Source organism: Oryzias latipes, chromosome 2, assembly GCF_002234675.1.
Source record: "Oryzias latipes chromosome 2, ASM223467v1".
Taxonomy (NCBI): Eukaryota; Metazoa; Chordata; class Actinopteri; order Beloniformes; family Adrianichthyidae; genus Oryzias; species Oryzias latipes.
Window position 1 is genome coordinate 4,710,779 of NC_019860.2, and position 19,327 is coordinate 4,730,105.

Sequence of the window (19,327 nt, forward strand, 5' to 3'; positions counted from 1 at the left end):
AACACCGTGAAACACAGTAAAACAGCTATACAACTAAACACATTTTGTAAAAAACCCACACTTAAACCCAAATCCGTCCAGACAGGCAAAGGGAATGATATCCCAGAATCCCTTGTGGTGCCGATCTAACGGCAGCACCAAAGTTACACCTACTTAATTGAATTAATTTGAACGAAAGGAAAATAAATGTCTGAAAACTACGAGTTATTTTTAAGGTGACCTAACAAAAAAAATGATTTATCTTAACTGAAGCAAATAATTAAGTTAGATCAAAGTAAAAAAGTTTATCTTTCCAACATCCATATGTGGTCTTATCACCCTCTCATGGTGGAAAAACTATTATCTGAGCTTTTTCATCCACTAAGTCATCTTTAAATGGACACGCCATGCTGCTTCCCCTCTCTGTAAACAAACTAAACTTCAACTAAACCTGCTCCAGACCTGGGGGGTATTCCAGAAAGCAGGTTATGCTAGCTCTCACGGTAAGTTTGAGGCTAAGGAAGTTGATAACCTCAGCTTTCGGTTCCAGAAATAGAGGTATGTTCCAGGGTAGTTCAAGTTACCATGCCAACTCAAAGTTCAAACTACAAACCTGACTGATTTGGTTTGGTTTTTGTTATTTTAGCCATCATGTATGAAGACATCAGACCTAGAATTACAGAAAAAAAAAGAGTAAAAATGTTTTTTTAAACTCTGAAAATCACAAAAGTATTTTACAATTTTTTAATACATTGAAAAGAAATCATTTATGTCTGTTGGAAGTAATTTGAAGTGAAGCTGTAAAAGTGACCACATTTGTTCAACAATTTTATAACAACAAGATTTCTTTACAAAGAATTTTTTTTCCTCCGTTTTCAATCCAAACAAAGACAACCAGATGTTCTGAAAGGCAGAAATGTGTTTCCACCCAGAGGAACCTGCTGCTTCTTTCCAAGCTGATGTTTCCTGCAGAGATTCCTGCAGGAGTTCTTCCTGCTCCTTCTTTCCCAGAGTTCCTGCAACCAGACTGAGTCTTTGTGCTTTGGAGCTGTTTCTCTTGGATGAAGCGCTTGGTTAGCTCACTTTGATCTCTTTCATGTGGGACTTTGTCTTGAAGTGGATCCAACTGAAGGTGGGACTCCCAAAGCAAACGTTCTGAGATGTTTGCTTCAGCTCTGTGCTTCTGTTCTCTGGTTGATTCTTTGCTTTGGTTGCAGAGACTTGGAGCTCTCTCTCTCTCCATGCAGATCAGCAGCTTCTTTGGAGGCAGAGGCAGCTGTGTGGGAAGTCTCTGAAGGTCCAGAATGCGCTCAGCTGCAGCAAAAAGACGTCTGTCAGTGCAGAGAAAAGCAGGACAGCTGAAGCTCCCAGACTAAGGTTTGGTTCTGTTGCTAGTGAGATCTGATGGATCAGAACCAGACTTCTGTCAGCTCGAACTGGGGCTCCTTCCAGACCATGTGACCTCATGGACAAAGTTCCAACATGGTTTCAATGAAATGTGGAGGTTTTCCAGGAAACGTTGCTGCAGTTCCTCCGTCTCATCAAATGAGAGATTTCTCTGCACTAAAGAAGAAAATCTTCCAGAACAGCTTCAAGCTGCAGAAAAACTCTTTCCATCATTCTGAGGACATTTCTTTAGGCTTCATGTGAAGAAAACAAACTGCTTGAAAAGATGAAAACAGAAACAAAGACGTTTCTAGAAGCTGCAGATGCAGTTACAAAGACCAAAACATCCAATGTTTCACAGATTTTCCCAAGCACAGCTTCAGTGGAAGGGGTGTGGACTTCCAACAAACTTACTCCTGATTGGTGACAGTAGTTTACATAGAAATGTTGACTCAAATCAGCTCAGAGCAATCATTTCTTAACTGTCGTCGTCTGGCTCCATCCATATCTATCAGTAAAATGGTGACTGAATTGGCTTCATTTAGTTGGAGCTGGAAGTAAAACCTTTTCTATGGGTGACGTCACACTGGCTCAGTCCAGTTCTCTGACTCAACTCCACACTTCTTACTGATGTTCACGTCCACTTTATATTTTTTTTTTTTACTTGTCCTGTCCAACACCTGGGCAGACAGATGAGAGCTGAGGGCCTCTTGTGTTGGACATATTTTACTTTTACAAGAGGGGTTATTAATCTTCAGACAAACCAGAGGTATGTCTGGATAAACCCCTTTTGTAATTGAGGCCAAACTTTATTAATTTCAACCATGTTTGAAAATCTTTTGTGTTGGACCGGACAGAAAAGGAAAGAAGAGAAGAAGAGAGAGGGACGTTAGAGAGAGGGGGGGGTAGGAGAGTGATAATAGGAGGGGAGGGGGGATAAGACCATGAAGCAGCATAAGGCAACAAGTTTACTGGTTGTTTATCATTACGGTAAGGTTCAAATGTAGTACAAAAAGGGCGGGGCCTGTCCACACACAAACTCAAATGTTATCAACACACCTGCTGGCTGAAAAAATGTCCACATGTCAACATGTACACAAAACCGATAGTGTTCACACAAGCATACTTATGCCTTTAAACCAAATAGTGTGAAATATTTCAGTCATTCAATCATGCAAAATATTAGTGCAAAGGTGAGCTAACACCTGTGCTCAGGTGAGTGTTTATGTTTTTCTAAAATGGACGGTGGAATGTGAAAAGAAGGAAGGAGAGTGCCCAGCCATCCCCACACCAAGACCCCCGCCGCAGCAGCAGCAGCAGCCGGAACCCCCAACGTCACACGGCAGCAGGCAGGGAACAACCACCCCCCGGGCGACCAAATCCGCCACCCAGGCCAGGGCCAGCAGTACCGCCGTGATGCCCCCAGAGCCAGAGAGATAGAGAGCAGGGAGGCACGGAGGGAAAGAGTGCGCCGCCCCAGCCCAACTAGGAGAGCAGCCCCCCCGCCGCGCCGGGAGAGCCCAACGCAGGACCCCACCCGAGAAAGGCGCCCACAGCCCCAGACGAACAGCCCATCACCCCCCAGGAGTTCCGAGCACCCCCCCCCCCAACCCCAGGTACGAGCCAAGACCCCCCAAGGGAGACCCGCTCCGTCTTCCAGGCAGCCAACCACCCGGCCCACGGTTGGTCCAGGGAGCAGCAAGGCAGGGGCCAGCCGCCCCCGCCCAGGAGGGGAGCGCTCCGGGGAGAAAGGGGGCCCACCAAGGGTGTTTTACACTTGCCCCGACCAGGATCGACCACAGTTGGAGATTTGGCGGGGCCCAGCACCCAGGTGCAAGGACCAGAACCCACCCCACAGGGACACGGACACCCCCGGCTCAGGTGTAATGTGAACCCCCCCCCGCGCGCGGAGAGAGCACCGCCGCGACAAGGAAACCGGCACCCAGGGGACACGGCCGCCGTTGCCAAGGGCCCCGTACCCCCCACCAGGGAATGGGTAAGGGTCAGATGGTCCTAGGTCCCACCTTCCTTGCAAAATGTGTTTGCATCTATGTGTGTTTGTGAGGCTGTGTGTGTGCATGTGTGTGTTTTTGTGTTGGAATGTATATTTTGAGGGGGGAGGGGTGTGTGGACTAAGGGGGGTGCAGTTAAAATTGGCGGGTAGGGCACTGAGGGGACATCTCCTGATTACTCATAGTGATGTCCCCTCACCCTCCCCACCAAGGGGCCCTAAATGTCTAAGGTGCGGTTAAAATTGGCAGGTAGGGTGCTGAGAGGACATCTGCTGCTTGCTGGCAGTGATGTCCAAGCACCCCCCCTACCAAGGGCCCTACATGTCTAAGGTGCAAATAAAACCGAAAGAAGGGGGGCCCACTCCATACAGCAACCATGGGAGGGGGGGACCACTGCCAAGTAGCCCCCCCCCCCCCCCCCCCCCCCCCCCCGCCCCCCAAGGCGCATCGCAGACTAAGCCCCCCACTCCCAAAAGTTGATTTTTCTCGAAAAAAAAAAGAGAGCTGACCATGGCCCCTAAGAAAAACCAAGCAACAGGTGACTACGATGACATAAAAAAGATTCTTGATAAAATTCAAGCTACGTGTGAGCATTGTGGACTTTCTTTCTTTAACTGAGGGGTACCAACAATTTTGTCCACTGAATATCCTTACTTTTGCTGCTGCAGACTAAGTCGGTCCATGCTTCGCCAGGGCATTATGTTACCGTGACAACATGTCGCACCACGTGACATATAGTCCGCTTGTTGTTGAAAACACAATCTAAATCCAAAAAATAACAATAATTAAGTACTAAAAACTTATTGAATATTTATTTCTTTTGTAAGTGACCATGATATAAGCAAGTTAATTGCCTTCAAAGTGGACATTATGAGAAACTGACAGAGGCAGAGGCAAAGGATCAGGCTTCCGCGGCATAGAATAATACACACTTGTCTGCCAGTGTCCCATACATAAACATCAACCACATGTTTAACTCAAAAACTTTGAACAATTTCATAAAATTACAAAAATCTACCAAAAAAAAATCATCCAACAAAAATTCATCAAAATGTCTTTAAAAATCAAATCTTACTGTCATAATTCAAAATAACACATTTCTATTAAGAGGTATATCTAAAAAAATGAATTTCATGAACAAGTTAAAAACCTTAAAAAGTAAAAGTCAGGATGTTTAGAATTACAGAATTCAGTATTTGAGATATGTGATCACAGTGGCTTACAGTTGACAAACACCTAAAAATAATGTTTAAAAAGTTAGAATTTTAAGTCAGAAGAATATAAAAAGAATGTTCAGCACTCATGTCAGATTTCAGAAATCTGCTCACTTCAATGCATTCAATAGTCACTTCTGTCTCCTCATTACAGAATAACTGCATCAATGTGGTATGTAGGCCAACAGTCTGTGAACATTTAATGAAAGATCAGGATGCTTTGATAGCTGACCTTGGATCAGATTCTCTTCTGTGTGAGTTCTCTTGTTTTAAGGTCAAATACATCACTAAAACTTGTTTTATATTATTTACACAAAAAAGCTTATCTCCTGTGAGTTATCATGTGTGCTTTGAGTTTAAATACACTACTAAAATGTTTACTACATTCTTTACAAGAAAAAGGCTTCCCTCCAATATGAGTTTTCATGTGTCTTTTGAGGCTAAATACACGGCTAAAACGTGTATTACATTCTTTACACAAAAAAGGCTTCTCTCCTGTATGAGTTCTCATGTGTGTTTTAAGATGAGATACCATACTAAAACTCTTTTTACATTCTTTACAAGAAAAAGGCTTCTGTCCTGTATGAGATCCCATGTGTCTTTTGAGATGACATAAATAACTAAAACCTTTATCACATTCTTTACACAAAAAGGGTTTCTCCCCTGTATGAGTTATCATATGTGTTTTGAAATGAGATTTTTGAGTAAAACCCTTTCTACATTCTATACAAAAAAAAGGCTTCTCTCCTGTGTGAGTTCTCATGTGTGTTTTGAGATCAGATATTTGATTAAACCCTTTTTTACATTCTTTACAAGAAAAGGGCTTCCATCCTGTATGAGTTCTCATGTGCCTTTTGAAATGAGAGGAATTACAAAAACTCCTATTACATTTTTCACACAAAAAATGCTTCTCTCCAGAGTTGGATCTCATGTGTGTTTTAAGATTAGATATTCGTCCAAAACTTTTATCACATTCTTTACAAGAAAAAGGCTCCTCTCCTGTGTGAATTCTCATGTGTCTTTTGAGATTATATACAATACTAAAACTTTTTTTACATTCTTCACAAGAAAAAGGCTTTTCTCCTGTGTGAGTTCTCATGTGTGTGTTGAGATGAGATACACAACTAAAGCTTTTATCACAATCTTTACAAGAAAAAGGCTTTTGTCCTGAGTGGGTTCTCATGTCCGTTCTAAACTTAGACCTGAAACCAAAACTTTTACCACTTTCTTTGCAGGCATGAAGTCTGTCATCTGACTCATTTTTCATGTAGACATAGACATTATTAACAATTCTTGACCTTTCCTCAGACTTTATAAAAGAAAGTATCTTTTTATCAGAAGATTGTTTGCGTTTCTCAGTCAAAATCGCCCTTTTGAAGCTTATCCGAACATCAGAGTCACACTGACTGGCTGATATATGAGAGCTGTCCACACTTTGGACATGACTTCTATCTCTTCTCTTCCTCTGATCTCTATTCTGTGGGTCTGTCTCTTCATCTGTGGTTGATGTTGATTCTTCATGTTGGTTTCCTTCTTCATCCTGACAAACAGTTACATTAAAGCTCTGCTGATTGTTTAAATCTGCTTCACTGTTCTCATCTTCCTCATAAGTAGGAATCTCCATCAAGGTATCAGTCTCCTGCTTCAGATAAAGCTGATCTTCATCCTGACTGATGCAGAACTTTTCTTGCTCCTCTTTTGTCAGTAGAGGTTCTGGTTCTTTTAGTTGTTCTTCTTTAATCTGTGAAGGATCTGCTTTCTCCGGCTCCTCTTTAATGTATCGAAGTTCTAGTTCTCCATGTTCCTCTTTAATGTGTCGATGTTCTGGTTCTCCATGTTCCTCTTTAATGTGTGGAGGTTCTGGTCGTCCATCTTCCTCTTTGATCTGTGGAGGTTCCGATTCCTCCTGTTCCACTCTCAAATTCCTCTGTTGGTTGCACAGATCCAATTCACTTGCAAAATGCTGAGGGAGGACTGCAAGGACAAGAAGACAAAAAAGGAGAACTTTTATACCTTTTTTCGAAGCCCTGTGCTTTATATAAACGTCGTCTTCGTTCTCTTTCACAGTTAAGACAGTTCTTCAGTTGGTCAAACACGTACTGTATTTTTAGGACCTATGGGTGCGCTAGATTATAGGGAGCAGTTTCAGTTAAGGGTGCTTTTTCTGTATTTAACACATACAAAAGGCACTGTGTTTTAAGGTCCTGGAAAGTTAAAAAAAAGTACAGGTAAGACATGCATGCTATTGTGTGATTAAGAAAGGCAAGTTAACTAATAGCTGTCAGTTTCTGCATTAAGACTTGAAAATGATTAACTTATGAACTGGTATACATAAAGCCCTCTATTTGAAGCTATGTTCTACAACAATGAAAAATTAAATGAAACAGTTGGTGTTTAAAGACCCACTTTTTCTGAATTTGCGTTTTGGGTGTTTTTTACATGTTGTTGAAGCATTTTCCCATGACTAAGGACATATATAAAAGAATTTAAGACTGTCTGTGTATTTCTTTTTTCAAATGTGAGCCATTTGAAAAAGTTTAAATTTCAGACATAGCACATAAAATGAGCGGACCATAGTCTCTCTGCTCTACTCCATTCTGATGCATCCCCCTGCAGAGAAATAGATCCATGAATATCTTTGTTTTCCTCATCTAAACTGCAATCTGGATCAAGACTGTGGATAGCTCTGATATTGTCCACTATTTTTGTTGCATTAGTTTGGGGTTGTGAAAGACTGTAAACGGGAGAGCGTAAACGAAGATTTTATGGGATATTAGTGGAAGGTTCCACAACTCAGAGGTACATTTCTAATGAAATCCTTCTGCTCTGCAGAGACTATGTCCTAAAAAACAACCTTTTTTTAAATGTCCTTAAAACGGCATCATCCTAATTAAAAATAACTGGGAACGCTTTGAAAATAAATCAAAATTTAGTTGGAGTGGGACTTTAAAATGCTTCACAGAGCTGAAATTTAAACTAAAAACCAGAATAAAATGTTTCATTTCATCCCAGTTCATCTTTTGCAGTTTCACTGATTCTTTTAGTGTTATTATGCTGTTGTATCCTTTTTTTTTTTACTTGTCTTGTCCAACATCTGGGCATGGTTATTATAGTTAACGAAAACGAACGAAAAAACTAAAACTAGAACTGAAAAAACATTTTCGTTAACTGAAATAAAAATAAAAACGAGAGTTTTTAAAAAAACGAAAACTAACTAAAACTGTTTGTTGTGTGTATAAAACTAACTGAAACTAACTAATATTAACCCCAAAAAATACTTCGTTTTCGTCTTTGTTAATAAGTCTTTTGGGTTGAAATAAAGTCTATTTACTTCACCCTGCTAGTTTTACTGTGTATCTCTGAACCTTACGGCATCACGTAGTCTGTGACGTCACATGATGTCTGTCGGACACTGCCGGCTAGCGTTGTCATAGACATTTACATGAGCGTGATGGCTGCATTAAAAGTTGGGAGAAAGCGGGAGAGTCCTATTTGGGACTTTTTTGAATATAACAGCGTCGAAAACTAAAGTAAGTGCCATGTAGTCGAAGCAGGAGACAAAATTTGTGGAACGCTCCTCAAAGGGAAAAACCCTACGAATCTAAAAGTACATTTAAAAAGCGCACACAACAACGCAAATCAACAGTACCTAGACAAGCTAGCCTGTCGCCCGCCCTCCCCCGAAAAAGAAGCCAGAGCAGATAACGTAATGCTGTTATCAGCTGTTGTATTTTAATTTAAGGATGGTTGTCCTTGTGTCCTCTGAATAATAAGTGTTTCAAAATGTATCTTTGATTGCGTTTTTATCATGCAATACTTATTCTGGTGATTTTGAATCATGCACCTGACAAATATCCTAATTTACAAAAAAAAAAAAAGAAGAAAAAACTAAAACTAACACTAAAACTAATAAAAACTAAACTAAAACGAAGCAATTTCAAAAAATAAAAACTAATAAAAACTAGTAAAGCAGCCTCTAAAAACTAATTAAAACTAAATAAATTTAAAAACAAAAATTCAAAACTAAATAAAAACTAAAACTAATAAAAAATCCGAAACTATTATAACCTTGCATCTGGGCAAACAGATGAGAGCTGAAGGCCTCTCGTGTTGGACATATTTTACTTTAACAACAGGAGATATTAATCTTCAGACAAACCAGAGGTATGTCTGAATAAACCCCTTTTGTAATTGAGGCCAAACTTTATTCATTTTAATCTAAATCTTTTGTGTTGGACCGGACGGAAAAGGCTTATATTCCTAATTAATTATTATTTCATAACAAGGAAATAAAAATTGATGTAATATCAACTTTAGTTCTTTTGACTATCTTTGCAATGATACCTCCCTTTCTTGGATGGACAGTAATAAGAAAGTTCTGACACTGAGAACTCTCATTTTTGGCTACGTTCACACTGCAGGGCTTAATGCTCAATTTGGATTTTTTGAAAAAAATCCGATTTTTTGCAAGACCGTTCACATTTCCAAGTAAATCCGAACTTATGTGATCTCCAGTGTGACCGTGACACGACCCAAACGAGACCCGCATGCGCAGAAGTACTCAACGGTGAACGACGTCACTCGTTGTTTGCGGAAGTAGCCAAAGTTAACAATGGATGCCAACAACAGTGTTGCCAACAGGGGAGCTCTTTTATCACTATTGAATTTATATTCACAAAGTACCCAGAACTATAACAATCTTCTCATTTTAAGAAGAAAATTAAAAAGGAGGAGAGCAAGGGTTTTGGCCATTGCGTTTAGTGGAGCTGTGCTAGCAACGGTAGAGAGGAACGTTTGGGTCCGGAGTCGCAGCCAGGCGTGGTGGGATGCTGATGTGAGTGGCTTCACTGATGCAGAATTTATCAGTAACTTTATAATGACCAGATCCACTTTCAATTACATCTGTGAGTGCCTTCGATTAACTCTGTCACGAGAAGAGACATGTCTGCGGCGGCCCATTACAGTGCAGAAACGCGTTGGAGTGTATTGGCTAGCAACAGGTGCGTGCTATGGCACGATAGTTAACTTGTTTAAAAGTACTATACTTGCCTCACTTTTGTTTGATAGAACAATATACATCTGCAAGAATATTATCCTTGAAAACTGTACATATGAAAATATACACTGTTCAGTAATTTAACACGGTCTTCCAACAGCTTCACCAACATCTCTGCTGGATGGCCAGGGAGTGTCCATAATGCGAGGGTACTCCGGAATTCCCATATGTACTCACTCGCAGAGAGAGGGGGGAGCTTTTTCCGCCAGTGAGTAATCCAGTAATAGTGATGTATAATGTGTACAATGTCTTTTTTATTATTTTGATTTTTTTGTGCTTTTAAATCTTAAGGGCACTGAGGAGATAATGGGCGTTCAAGTGCCAATCGTGCTGCTCGGTGACCCGGCTTATCCCCTTCGAAGCTGGCTGTTGAAAGGGTACTGTGACACAGGGGCCCTGACAGCTGACCAGAAGAACTTCAATGAGCGCCACAGCAGAGCCAGGATGACTGTGGAGTGTGCTTTCGGCCAACTGAAGGGCCGGTGGAGGTGTCTTGCTAAACGGCTGGATGTGGACGTTTCCTTCGTCCCCACCATAGTCGGTGCATGTTGCACACTCCACAATGTGGGTTAAATGCACAGGGAGAATTATGAAGAGGCTGGTGGAACTGTTCCTTATGCTGAGAGATTGGCTGAAGGAAGGGGATTTGTTGATGTGCAGCCATCAAGAGTCAGAGAAGCATTGACTCAGCTTTTTTTTAGCCAACGTTGAGCCACAAACTGGGCTGTCGCAATAATTACAAGGTTGCTTAACATTTTGTACTTTTTTACCTCAATGTTGATCTGTCCATATAATTGTTATAGTTAATTTCTGTCATTACTATTACAAGGTCTTCATTATTTTGAAATCTGTTTTAAAAAGTCTTGCATCATTTTTTGACGTTACTTGACTTGTGTGTAAATAACACACACAAATTGTGTGTAAAAGCCATTCCAATGTTTCATGTGGAGTTTTAAGTGAGTTGCTTTACATTTAGTGTTTGATGTTTTAAAAAAGGAATTCAATGAAAATACACTTTATTTAGGCCTACTCTAGGATTAAATTGTCTGCTGGATCCTATTTGAAAGCAAAATTGACACAAATGAAATGAAATAACCTCAGGACATGTATGACTTTATTTAAAAATTTGAGTCAAATTTTACATATAAATAACCTTCACATTTCAACATGAATATTGTGCAAAACTGCCTGAACTGGCATTAAAGTTTTAGAACATTCAGAAACTCGTAAAGTGGGTTTCCTCATCTTTCCACTGGGAAGGTGGCAGATGATCCTGCGTGTTTACCGGTGCCTGGAAAAATGACTGATTGAGATGAGGATGGCGATGAGTATTATTGAAGGGCTGTCGATTTAAATCGTGAAAAAAGGGCAGGGGCAGGGTGGGAGATGGAGAGGAAGCCACAGGAAACCGTGTGGAAGGAGGAGTTGGAGAGCGAATTGGGCTGTAAACATGAGAGGGGGGAATTGGGGGTTGGTATAAAGGTGGCTGTGGAGGCTGGAATGATCTCTCCATAAACTGTGTCATCATGGTGAACATTTTACGGTGATGCTCATGCTGAGCTGCTTGCATCTTAAGTAAAAGGTCTGTTTCGTCTTGTTTAAGGGCACTGATGATCTTGTCAGCATACACCTCCAGCGTTGCCTCCATCTTGGATTTTCTTTTTCTGCTCTTGGCAGTAGTAGCTGTAAAAAACAACAACAAAAATCAGATCAAAATAAGGGTTACCGTGATTATTTGTTTTATTAGTACAACAGTAAAATGGCTAAGCGTGCCAGTTTATATCTAGTAATTATTAGGATTAGTTAAGGCCATTTATAAACAATACTATACTGTTCAGCCTTCACACCAGACTAACACCTCATTTGAAAGTTATGAAACTGATCTAACATACTGTTGCCATTACTTTTTGAATTTTTTAATGATCACTCATCTGTCAAATTTTGTTGCACTACCATCATATTTTTTATTTCTTTTTGTCAAGTTTTCATCACTTTTTTTTTGCATTTACATAACCTTTTCATAGCTTTCTTTCCAAGAAGCTTTAACTGTAGAAAAAGTATTCAGGTGTGGGGGTTAAGAGGTTAATGGGGTTGGAAAACGATTAAAATACAACCAAGAACATACAAGCAGATGATGTGGAGGATGCATGGCTGTTCACAGACGATGATGATGATGATGCAAGATCTTCTCTTGTTGATGCAGAACTTTCATCTGAGGTAGAAGAAGGAGCTACAAGGATCCCATCACCTGTGTGTGCAATTCACAAACTGTCAAACATCGTATTTCAATGTTATAAAGTTAAGTCACAGTAGCTATGCCATGTGCAAATAACCCACCTGTATCACCGCGAGAGCGACTAGCCAGGCTAGCCGTGAAAGCTGCGGGACCTGGGCTCTCCTCCTGGGGCTCCTCTTGACCAAAGCAGCTGTCCAAGAGTTCTACTGGCCGAACGCTGGGCTTCTCCCCCAAAATGCGGTCCAGCTCTTCATAAAACGGATATGTAATGCGTTGACGGCCACTTTGTTTGTTCCAGTCCTTTACCTCATTGTATTTGGCTCGGAGGCTTTTAATTTTTCTCTGGCATTGGATCCAGGATCGTCTGTATCCCAGCTCGTTCATTTCGCTCGCAATTTCTTCAAAACCCTCCCTATTCCTATAAGAGCCAGTTTGGCCTGGATAAAACGATTGCACCAAATATTGATCAAATCGGTGACCTCGCTTCCCTTCCTCTGACTGGTCTCAGATGCAGCGTCCGCCATGGTTGCTGTTTTCGTCCGCGTTCCCGCCTAATTTAACGCAGAATGAGGACGTTTGTTGCGTATCGATGACGTACGATTCGGATTCAGGTGGCCTGGCCGGTCAGACGGCGGTCGCAATTGAAAAGATCGGATACGTTTCGTTCAGACTGTCATGAAAAGATCGGAATTTGGTCATTTCAGCCTGCAGTGTGAACGTAGCCTTTGATTCTGGTCACAAACATTTTATTGTATTGCTTTTTATTCAGGAAAAATATTAGTGATCACGTAAAATGACACAACTTTATCTGAAAAGTCTTTATACCATTGGAAAATCTTTATTCAATCTTTTTCCAGTGACATTAGATCAATCCAATGAATTTCAAATGTTTCGTCACATACCGACTATATGGAGCTGAAGCTGCGGGTTCCAGCTGCTATCCAGCAGTCTGCGCTGACGACAGAGCTCCTCCTCGTTCTGGACGATGGTTCCTTCAGCAGCAGAAAGTTGTTCTCTGACAGAACCTTCCTGAGGTTCTGAAGACATGGTTCCTGCTCCGATCTTCAGCTCCAACTCCCACAAACACCGCCGTCCTCTTCACTTTAGTTACCTTGAACACACAAACAAATTATTCATAAAATCAAAATTACTACAATTTTATGATCTAGTAGAGTATTGTACCGCTCAAATAATATTCAAGGCAAAAAACAATTTATTACCAACAAATATCCAAAGGTTATTTATTAAAAGAGACGAAAAATACAATTTTAGGGAAAAAATAAATATCTCCTACATAAAGCATGTACAAATAAAAAAAGATTTTGTCTTTCAATTTGTGGAGTGGAGTTGTGGAACAGAACCAGTAAATGCTTGATACAATGTCCAAAAATATAAAAATTAAATATAAGTACAGAAATATGTTCATTGATAAATATGTACAAACACAAAACAATACAGAACATTCATATTTGTAAATCTGCATACTTATTAAATAAGATTTACATGTGCAGCTGTAACCAAATATACACTTGGGTAGGGCAGTGGACTTTGATGGTGGGTGTACTGGGTTTAGTTAGGAAAGTAAAGACTTAAGGTAAAGGAGGTGAGAGTTTATAAGATTTTTATTCTTCTCACTCCCTTCTGGACTTGTGTTTTTTTTTTAATATAATTTTGTCTTATTTTGTAATTCTACACTTTTTTCACTTGTCCAAAATAAAAAAAAGTTACTTACTTACTGCAGCTCCGATCGATCATCTGCTAGTCTCACAATCCCAGAAAAAAGGTCCAAACAGAAACTTTTCTCCTGTCTGTAGATTTTCCTGAAAGTTCCTGTGATCCTGCAGGAGTCAGTTCTGCTCAGCCTGCAGACCAAACAGAAAAGACTCTGGAAGCTTCCACATGTGAAACTTCAAGACAAAGAATCCAAACAACAACATCTGATTGGTTGACTTCTGGAGGGAAAGCTGCAACAGTCTTCTGTGATTGGTTCAGCCGTCCCTGCCCCCACTAGTCCACTGCACAGGGGTCAACATTCCAGGGGGGGTTGGTAATCTCCTCCTTCTATTGTTTCTGCCCCACTGGCTCTTTCAAAATAAAGGCTTGTTGTAGCAGAAACCTGAATGGAACATCAGAATGGACTCAAACTGCTGCTGGTTTCAAAGCCTCGTTCTCAACTTCCAGCTGAACTCTTCATGAGTTTGAGCGTCTGTGACAAACTCTACAGTTGAACAACAGCAGTGAAAATCTCCATGGATGTCAACTGGGAGAGAATCAACAGGAGATTTCCAAGAGTTTCTGCAGGAACTCATCACAAAGTCAGGAGCTGCAAGGCCTGATGGGAGATCTGGGATCCTATTGTGACATGAAGGAAAATCCTTCAAACAGGAAAGATTTCATCTGACACGATCACTTTGATGTTAACACCAAGATGGATCCCAGTGATTCAGCTTTAAAACATCCCATAATACTGTTCTAGATGGTTCTAGAGTGGTGTGGAGATTTGTAGTCTTTTCTGCGGTGAGAAAGCCAGATGTTTTCCAGATGCAAAGCCGTTCCTGCTTCCAGAAACAACAGGGATTTGGTTTATCCAGAGATGCTTCACATCAGAAACCTCCACTGCGGTGGGGGCCTAGGTGGGGGGGCAAGTGGGTTTTCTCCCTTTTTTTACATTCCATCATCCAACCAAGAAGAACATAAACACTCACTCGAGCACAGATACCATCTCACCTTTGCACAAACAGTTTGCGTGACTGAATAAAATGTTTCATATGTGTTGGTCTGAATGCATAAGTAGGCGTGTGTGAATGTTAGTGGTAGTGCGTCTATGGACACTTGTTTGTGTGTGAACACTTTTGGAGCCAACAGGTGTGATTGTCACATTTGAGTGTGTGTGTGGACAGGCCCCGCCCCTTTTAGATTTTTCATGCATCCTAACCTGGCAGTTGGGATTATAAAGCTCCAGCAACTTGTTGCTTTCTGACACTTCACGATCTCACCCTCGCTACTATAATCAACACTCTACCCCCTCCTTCTCTGTCATCCCTCTCTCTTTTTTTTCCCTCATTTTCTTTTCCGTCCGGTCCGACAACAAAAAATATTTACAAATATAATAAACATGAATAAAGTTTAGCTGAAATTACAAAAGGGGTTTATTCAAATATACATCTGGAGTATCATAAGATTCATAACCCCTCTTGTAAAAGTAAAATATGTCCAACACAAAAGGCTTTCAGCTCTCATCTGTTGGCTTAGCTGTTGGACAGCACAAGTTACAGAAAATAAATAAATAAAAATAAAGAAACTAGAAGTCAAACCTGAAAGCAGAAGCTGCAAACTGAGTCTGTGAGGCAGATTTTCCAGCAGCACATCCTCCTCATCTGCTGCTGAGATGGAATGAAGAAGCTCAGCTGAGGAACAGCAGGTTTCCTCTCACATGTTCCTGCTGCAGAAAACACTGTTTCATATCAACTCATCCACATCATGAAGGATCAACATGTTTAACTGAATTTACATGAAAAGAAAAGATGTCAAAGAAATCTGTCCAGACAGGAAAGACTGAATGAATCCAAGTTTTTACCAGATAGATGGAACTTTGTTTGATTTTCTAGCTCTGGGGGGTATTCCAGGAAGCATGTTTAAACTACCCTGACTTTAACCTTGAACTCTGGCTGAAATCCGCCTGAACTTGCAGAAGGCATGTTCTTTCTAAAACTGGAAATAGCACCAACATTTTTCACCTGAAGCTCAGTCTCCATTTGATAATTCAATAAAAATAACATTTCATTTCCTCATTATAAAGCAACTTTATTGGAGTTTCATTTGTCATTGGTCTTTTTGAGCCAAAATTCTGAAGAAATCAAAACAAAAGGCTTTTCCAACAGAATCAGAACGTTAACACACTGCAAATACACACCACTCACAGAGGGACCCCGGAGTGGGGGGCTTTGCGGCTTGGCAGCGGTGGAGCCCCCCACACTGGGGACCTCCTATTTTACCTGCAGCACACACACAGCACTCCCACACCTCCATACATGGGTGGGGTCGGGGGGGGGCGGCCGGTCTTCACCCGCCTGGTCCTCTCAGGGCGGCCGGGCTTATGGGTATCCTGTCAGCTGCGGGAATGGACGGGCATACGGCGCTGGGGGTCGGCCGGCTGGGGGGGGTTACTGCGTGGCGGCGGGGGTAGGGAGGGTAACCAGATGATTGTGAGTATGTGTGCGTGAGTGCATGGGTAGGACGGACCTGGGGGCTGGCTCGCTGGGACCCTCTGGGGCCTTCCCTCCCCATCACAGAGAGGGGAGGGCACTGAGAGGGTTGGGGAGGGGGGCTCAGATATTATGGCGGGGGGGGGGGGGGGGGGGTTGTAGTGTGTAGGGTTGTAGGGTTATGGGGGGTGGCTGTAGGTGCGTGGCGATCCCTGGGTTGCTTAGGTCGCGTGCCTGGGCTGGCTTAGGGAGACGGGGCGCCGGTCGGGGGGTGGCAGGCTCATGGGTTCCGGGGGCCCTGGCTTCGTCCCTGGCCTTTGTCTCGGTGTCCGGCGCCCGGTGGCCCCCATGGCTAAGCGCTCCTGTCTCGTGGCATGGGGGCCGGACACTGGGTTCGCTTGTGCTTCTGGGCATTGGGGGGGCCCCTGTAGGGGGGCCCTCTCTGTGCCTGGCTGGTGGGGTGGGCAGTCCCCTCCTCCTCCCCTCCCGGGCTGCCTGGGTCCGGGTGCTGGGGGGGCTTCCGGCCTGGGGGGCTCTCCTCCCCTCTCCTGGTCTGGCTGGTCTGGCTGGGTAGGATCTGGACCCCCTTATGAACACACGGTTCACGTCGGCAGCATGCATGTATCTCCACCCCCACGTGCACGTGCACACTGCCACACTGCTCCCTGTCTGCTTCATCCTTCCTCCTTACCTACAGTGTATTGATGGACAGAATTTTTTTCGCTCATCTTAGTGTCAGATTTTCACCTTTGATGTAACATTCGTCTTTCCAGCAGATCTGGTATAATTGTTACAGCTTAAAATAATAACTTATTCAAATCAGTGCTTGTATCCCCCACCTTTTCACCTTTCTTCCTTTTACTCTCTTCCACCCTCCCCTCACATTCTTCCCCTCTCCCTCCCCACACACACTAAATGTAACAAATAAATAAAAAATAATACGACAAAAAAGGGTTTATACAAATCTACACTCTTGTTTTTCTAAGCTATATAACCTCTTTTTGTGATAGTAAAACCTGTCCAACACAGAAAGCCTTCAGCTCTAATCTGTTTGCTCAGTTGTTGGACAGAACAAGTTGAAGCAAAAAAAAAAGAACGTTAGCACGTGACCTAAGTTTGTTTACTTTGATTTATTTGACTGGGGGGTATTCCAGGAAGCATGTTTAAACTACCCTGACTTTAAGCCTGAACTTTGGCTGAAATCCGCCTGAACTTGCTTACTCGGGGTAAGATGGTTCCAAAAGACCAGATATGAGTTAGCGTAATTACGCTCGACTTGGGAGGACCACGGCTATCCAGTCTCCAGGCTTTTGGTGTAAAAAACAGAAATCCCACATTTGGATCAGTAAAGACATGAATTCTCCAGAAACATCCAGAAACAGCTCTGAGCAGCAGCCATGAAGGGACTGAGAACAGACGGACATCAAAGCAGAATCCAAGCAGCACCTTCATCCTGATGAAGCTCCGCCCTCTGACCTTCAGCAGTCATCTCCAGGCTCCGCCCCCAGTCTGTGACGGCTGGATGATGCTGTCCTCCACCTGCAGCTGGACCTGGATGTTCTCTCAGACCATGTGGCCTCATGGATCAGAAGGTTGAGGGTTCAAGTCCCTTCATGGTTGAAGTCAGACAGAAAGTGAAGAAGAGGGAACATTCAGAGCAGTTTCTGTGCTGTTTGCTTCCTCATGAGTCACGTCTAGATCAGGTCTGGATCCCAGTCAGAAAGTGATCAGGAAATCTGCAGATCAAACCTTCATTTACTGAAATGGAAAACATCAACTGACTTTCTACAGATTCTACTTCCATTCATCAAACTCCAACAGGAAGAAGATTTACAATCAATCAAATCTGTTGATTTCCTGACAAACGTTGTTTTCTCTTCCTGTTTGAATCTTTGATTGTTTTCAAACATGAAGAGAGTTTTTTTTTTCCTGTTTTTAGCTTAAATTTCTGTTGAAATGTAAAGGTTCATTCAGAATTCCCCAGTGGCCTCATGTTGGAGGAGGGGCTTCATGAGATGCTGCTGGGGGCGGAGCTTGAACACACACCGCTTCCTGGAACCCAAACTCAGGCTAAGTGGAGGAAAAGTTGGGATTTCTGGTGTTTGTAAAGATCTGGAATGGTTTCCTCCCACAAAAAGGCCTTTTTCTAGTTTCCTGCAGATGAATTCTTTTCCTGCTGGGAGTTCTCATCTGGGTTTGCAGATTCTTAGTTGGAGGAAAACTTGGAGCAAATTCTTCCCAGAAAAAGGATTTTCTCTGGAGTGAATTGACATGAACAGAGTGAGTTTGGACTGAAAGCAGCAACAGGGAGGAGATGTTAGAGCTTCATCAGAAAACAGTTTTCTGGAGGAGTTGGAAGACGTCAACAGTCACAGTGATGGTGAGGAGGAGGAGCTAAGACTTCCAAAGTCAGAGCTAAAGATGGAGGAGCAGCAGGAGGAGGTTCTTCACTGAAGGAGAGCACAAGTCCAGCTTGTCAGTGCTTTGCTGATTGGCTAGTTGGATGTGTTCTTTGATGAGCTTTTCAATCTGACGTCTGCTTGGAGGACTGTTTTCATCCTTTTGGATGATTCCACTATTTGAACCAGACCTGGAACTAGAAGAGACTCAATGAGAACAGAAACACAAGAAAGGATCCGAACCAAACTCTTCTTCTGTATATAAAATATTCTGTATATTATAAAATTGAAATCTTTTCATAGTGTTTACATGTATAAAGAGCCCATCTGAATAATTGTCTGTTCTGATTTAAAAGGGGAAATACATTGTGGCTCATACAAACAAAATATTGCACGGTAGCGCAGTCCCCCACAGCACTGTCCCCTTAACAGACTCACACAGGTTCCTGGGGTCCACCATCTCACGGGACCTTAAGTGGACCGCTCACATTGACTCACTCCGGAAATAGGCTCAGCAGAGGTTGTACTTCCTGCGACAACTCAAGAAGTTCAACCTGGCTCAGGAGCTGCTGACCATCTTCTACACAGCAATAATCCAGTCTGTCCTGACCACATCCATCACGGTCTGGTTTGGATCAGCCACCAGACACGACAGGAACAGACTACAGAGAACCATCAGATCTGCTGAGAGGATTATTGGTTCCAGCCTTCCCCCCATTCATGATCTGTACCGATCCAGAGCCAGGAAGCGGGCTGGCAGGATCGTAAAAGACCCCTCTCATCCTGGACACTGCCATTTTAGCCTCCTCCCATCAGGACGGCGCTTTAGGACAATGCGAA

The 19,327-nt window shown here is 42.4% G+C and overlaps 3 protein-coding genes across 3 annotated transcripts in view; 1 reads left to right on the forward strand and 2 right to left on the reverse strand.

Moving 5' to 3' along the window:
• The window catches only part of LOC101163225 (gastrula zinc finger protein XlCGF57.1), a 466,623-nt gene that overhangs the window by 167,062 nt on the left and 280,234 nt on the right, over positions 1-19,327 (forward strand). The gene's annotated exons all lie outside the window — the stretch shown is intronic.
• LOC110016095 (gastrula zinc finger protein XlCGF8.2DB-like) lies at positions 4,474-6,085 on the reverse strand. The gene has a single exon (XM_020707814.2). It carries the CDS (start codon positions 5,856-5,858, stop codon positions 4,914-4,916), a length of 945 nt encoding a protein of 314 aa, XP_020563473.1. The 5' UTR covers positions 5,859-6,085; the 3' UTR covers positions 4,474-4,913.
• Positions 5,989-18,947, reverse strand: LOC111946423 (WD repeat-containing protein 87-like). The gene is made up of 4 exons (XM_023949603.1): positions 18,883-18,947; positions 12,786-12,817; positions 6,190-6,565; positions 5,989-6,001 (listed from the first exon to the last, which is right to left on the reverse strand). Exons 1-4 carry the CDS (start codon positions 18,945-18,947, stop codon positions 5,989-5,991), a joined length of 486 nt encoding a protein of 161 aa, XP_023805371.1.

What these genes read in the sequence shown, in the direction of transcription:
- LOC111946423 (XM_023949603.1), bottom strand. Translation starts at nt 18,947, where the DNA reads ATGGTGGACCCCAGGAACCTGTGTGAGTCTGTTAAGGGGACAGTGCTG. An exon ending in CTGTGGGGGACTGCGCTACC is followed by an intron (nt 12,818 to 18,882) that starts GTGCAATATTTT and finishes GCTGGATAGCAG; the next exon opens with CTGGAACCCGCAGCTTCAGC. An exon ending in GCTTCAGCTCCATATAGTCG is followed by an intron (nt 6,566 to 12,785) that starts GTATGTGACGAA and finishes TTGTCCTTGCAG; the next exon opens with TCCTCCCTCAGCATTTTGCA.
- LOC110016095 (XM_020707814.2), bottom strand. Translation starts at nt 5,858, where the DNA reads ATGAAAAATGAGTCAGATGACAGACTTCATGCCTGCAAAGAAAGTGGT.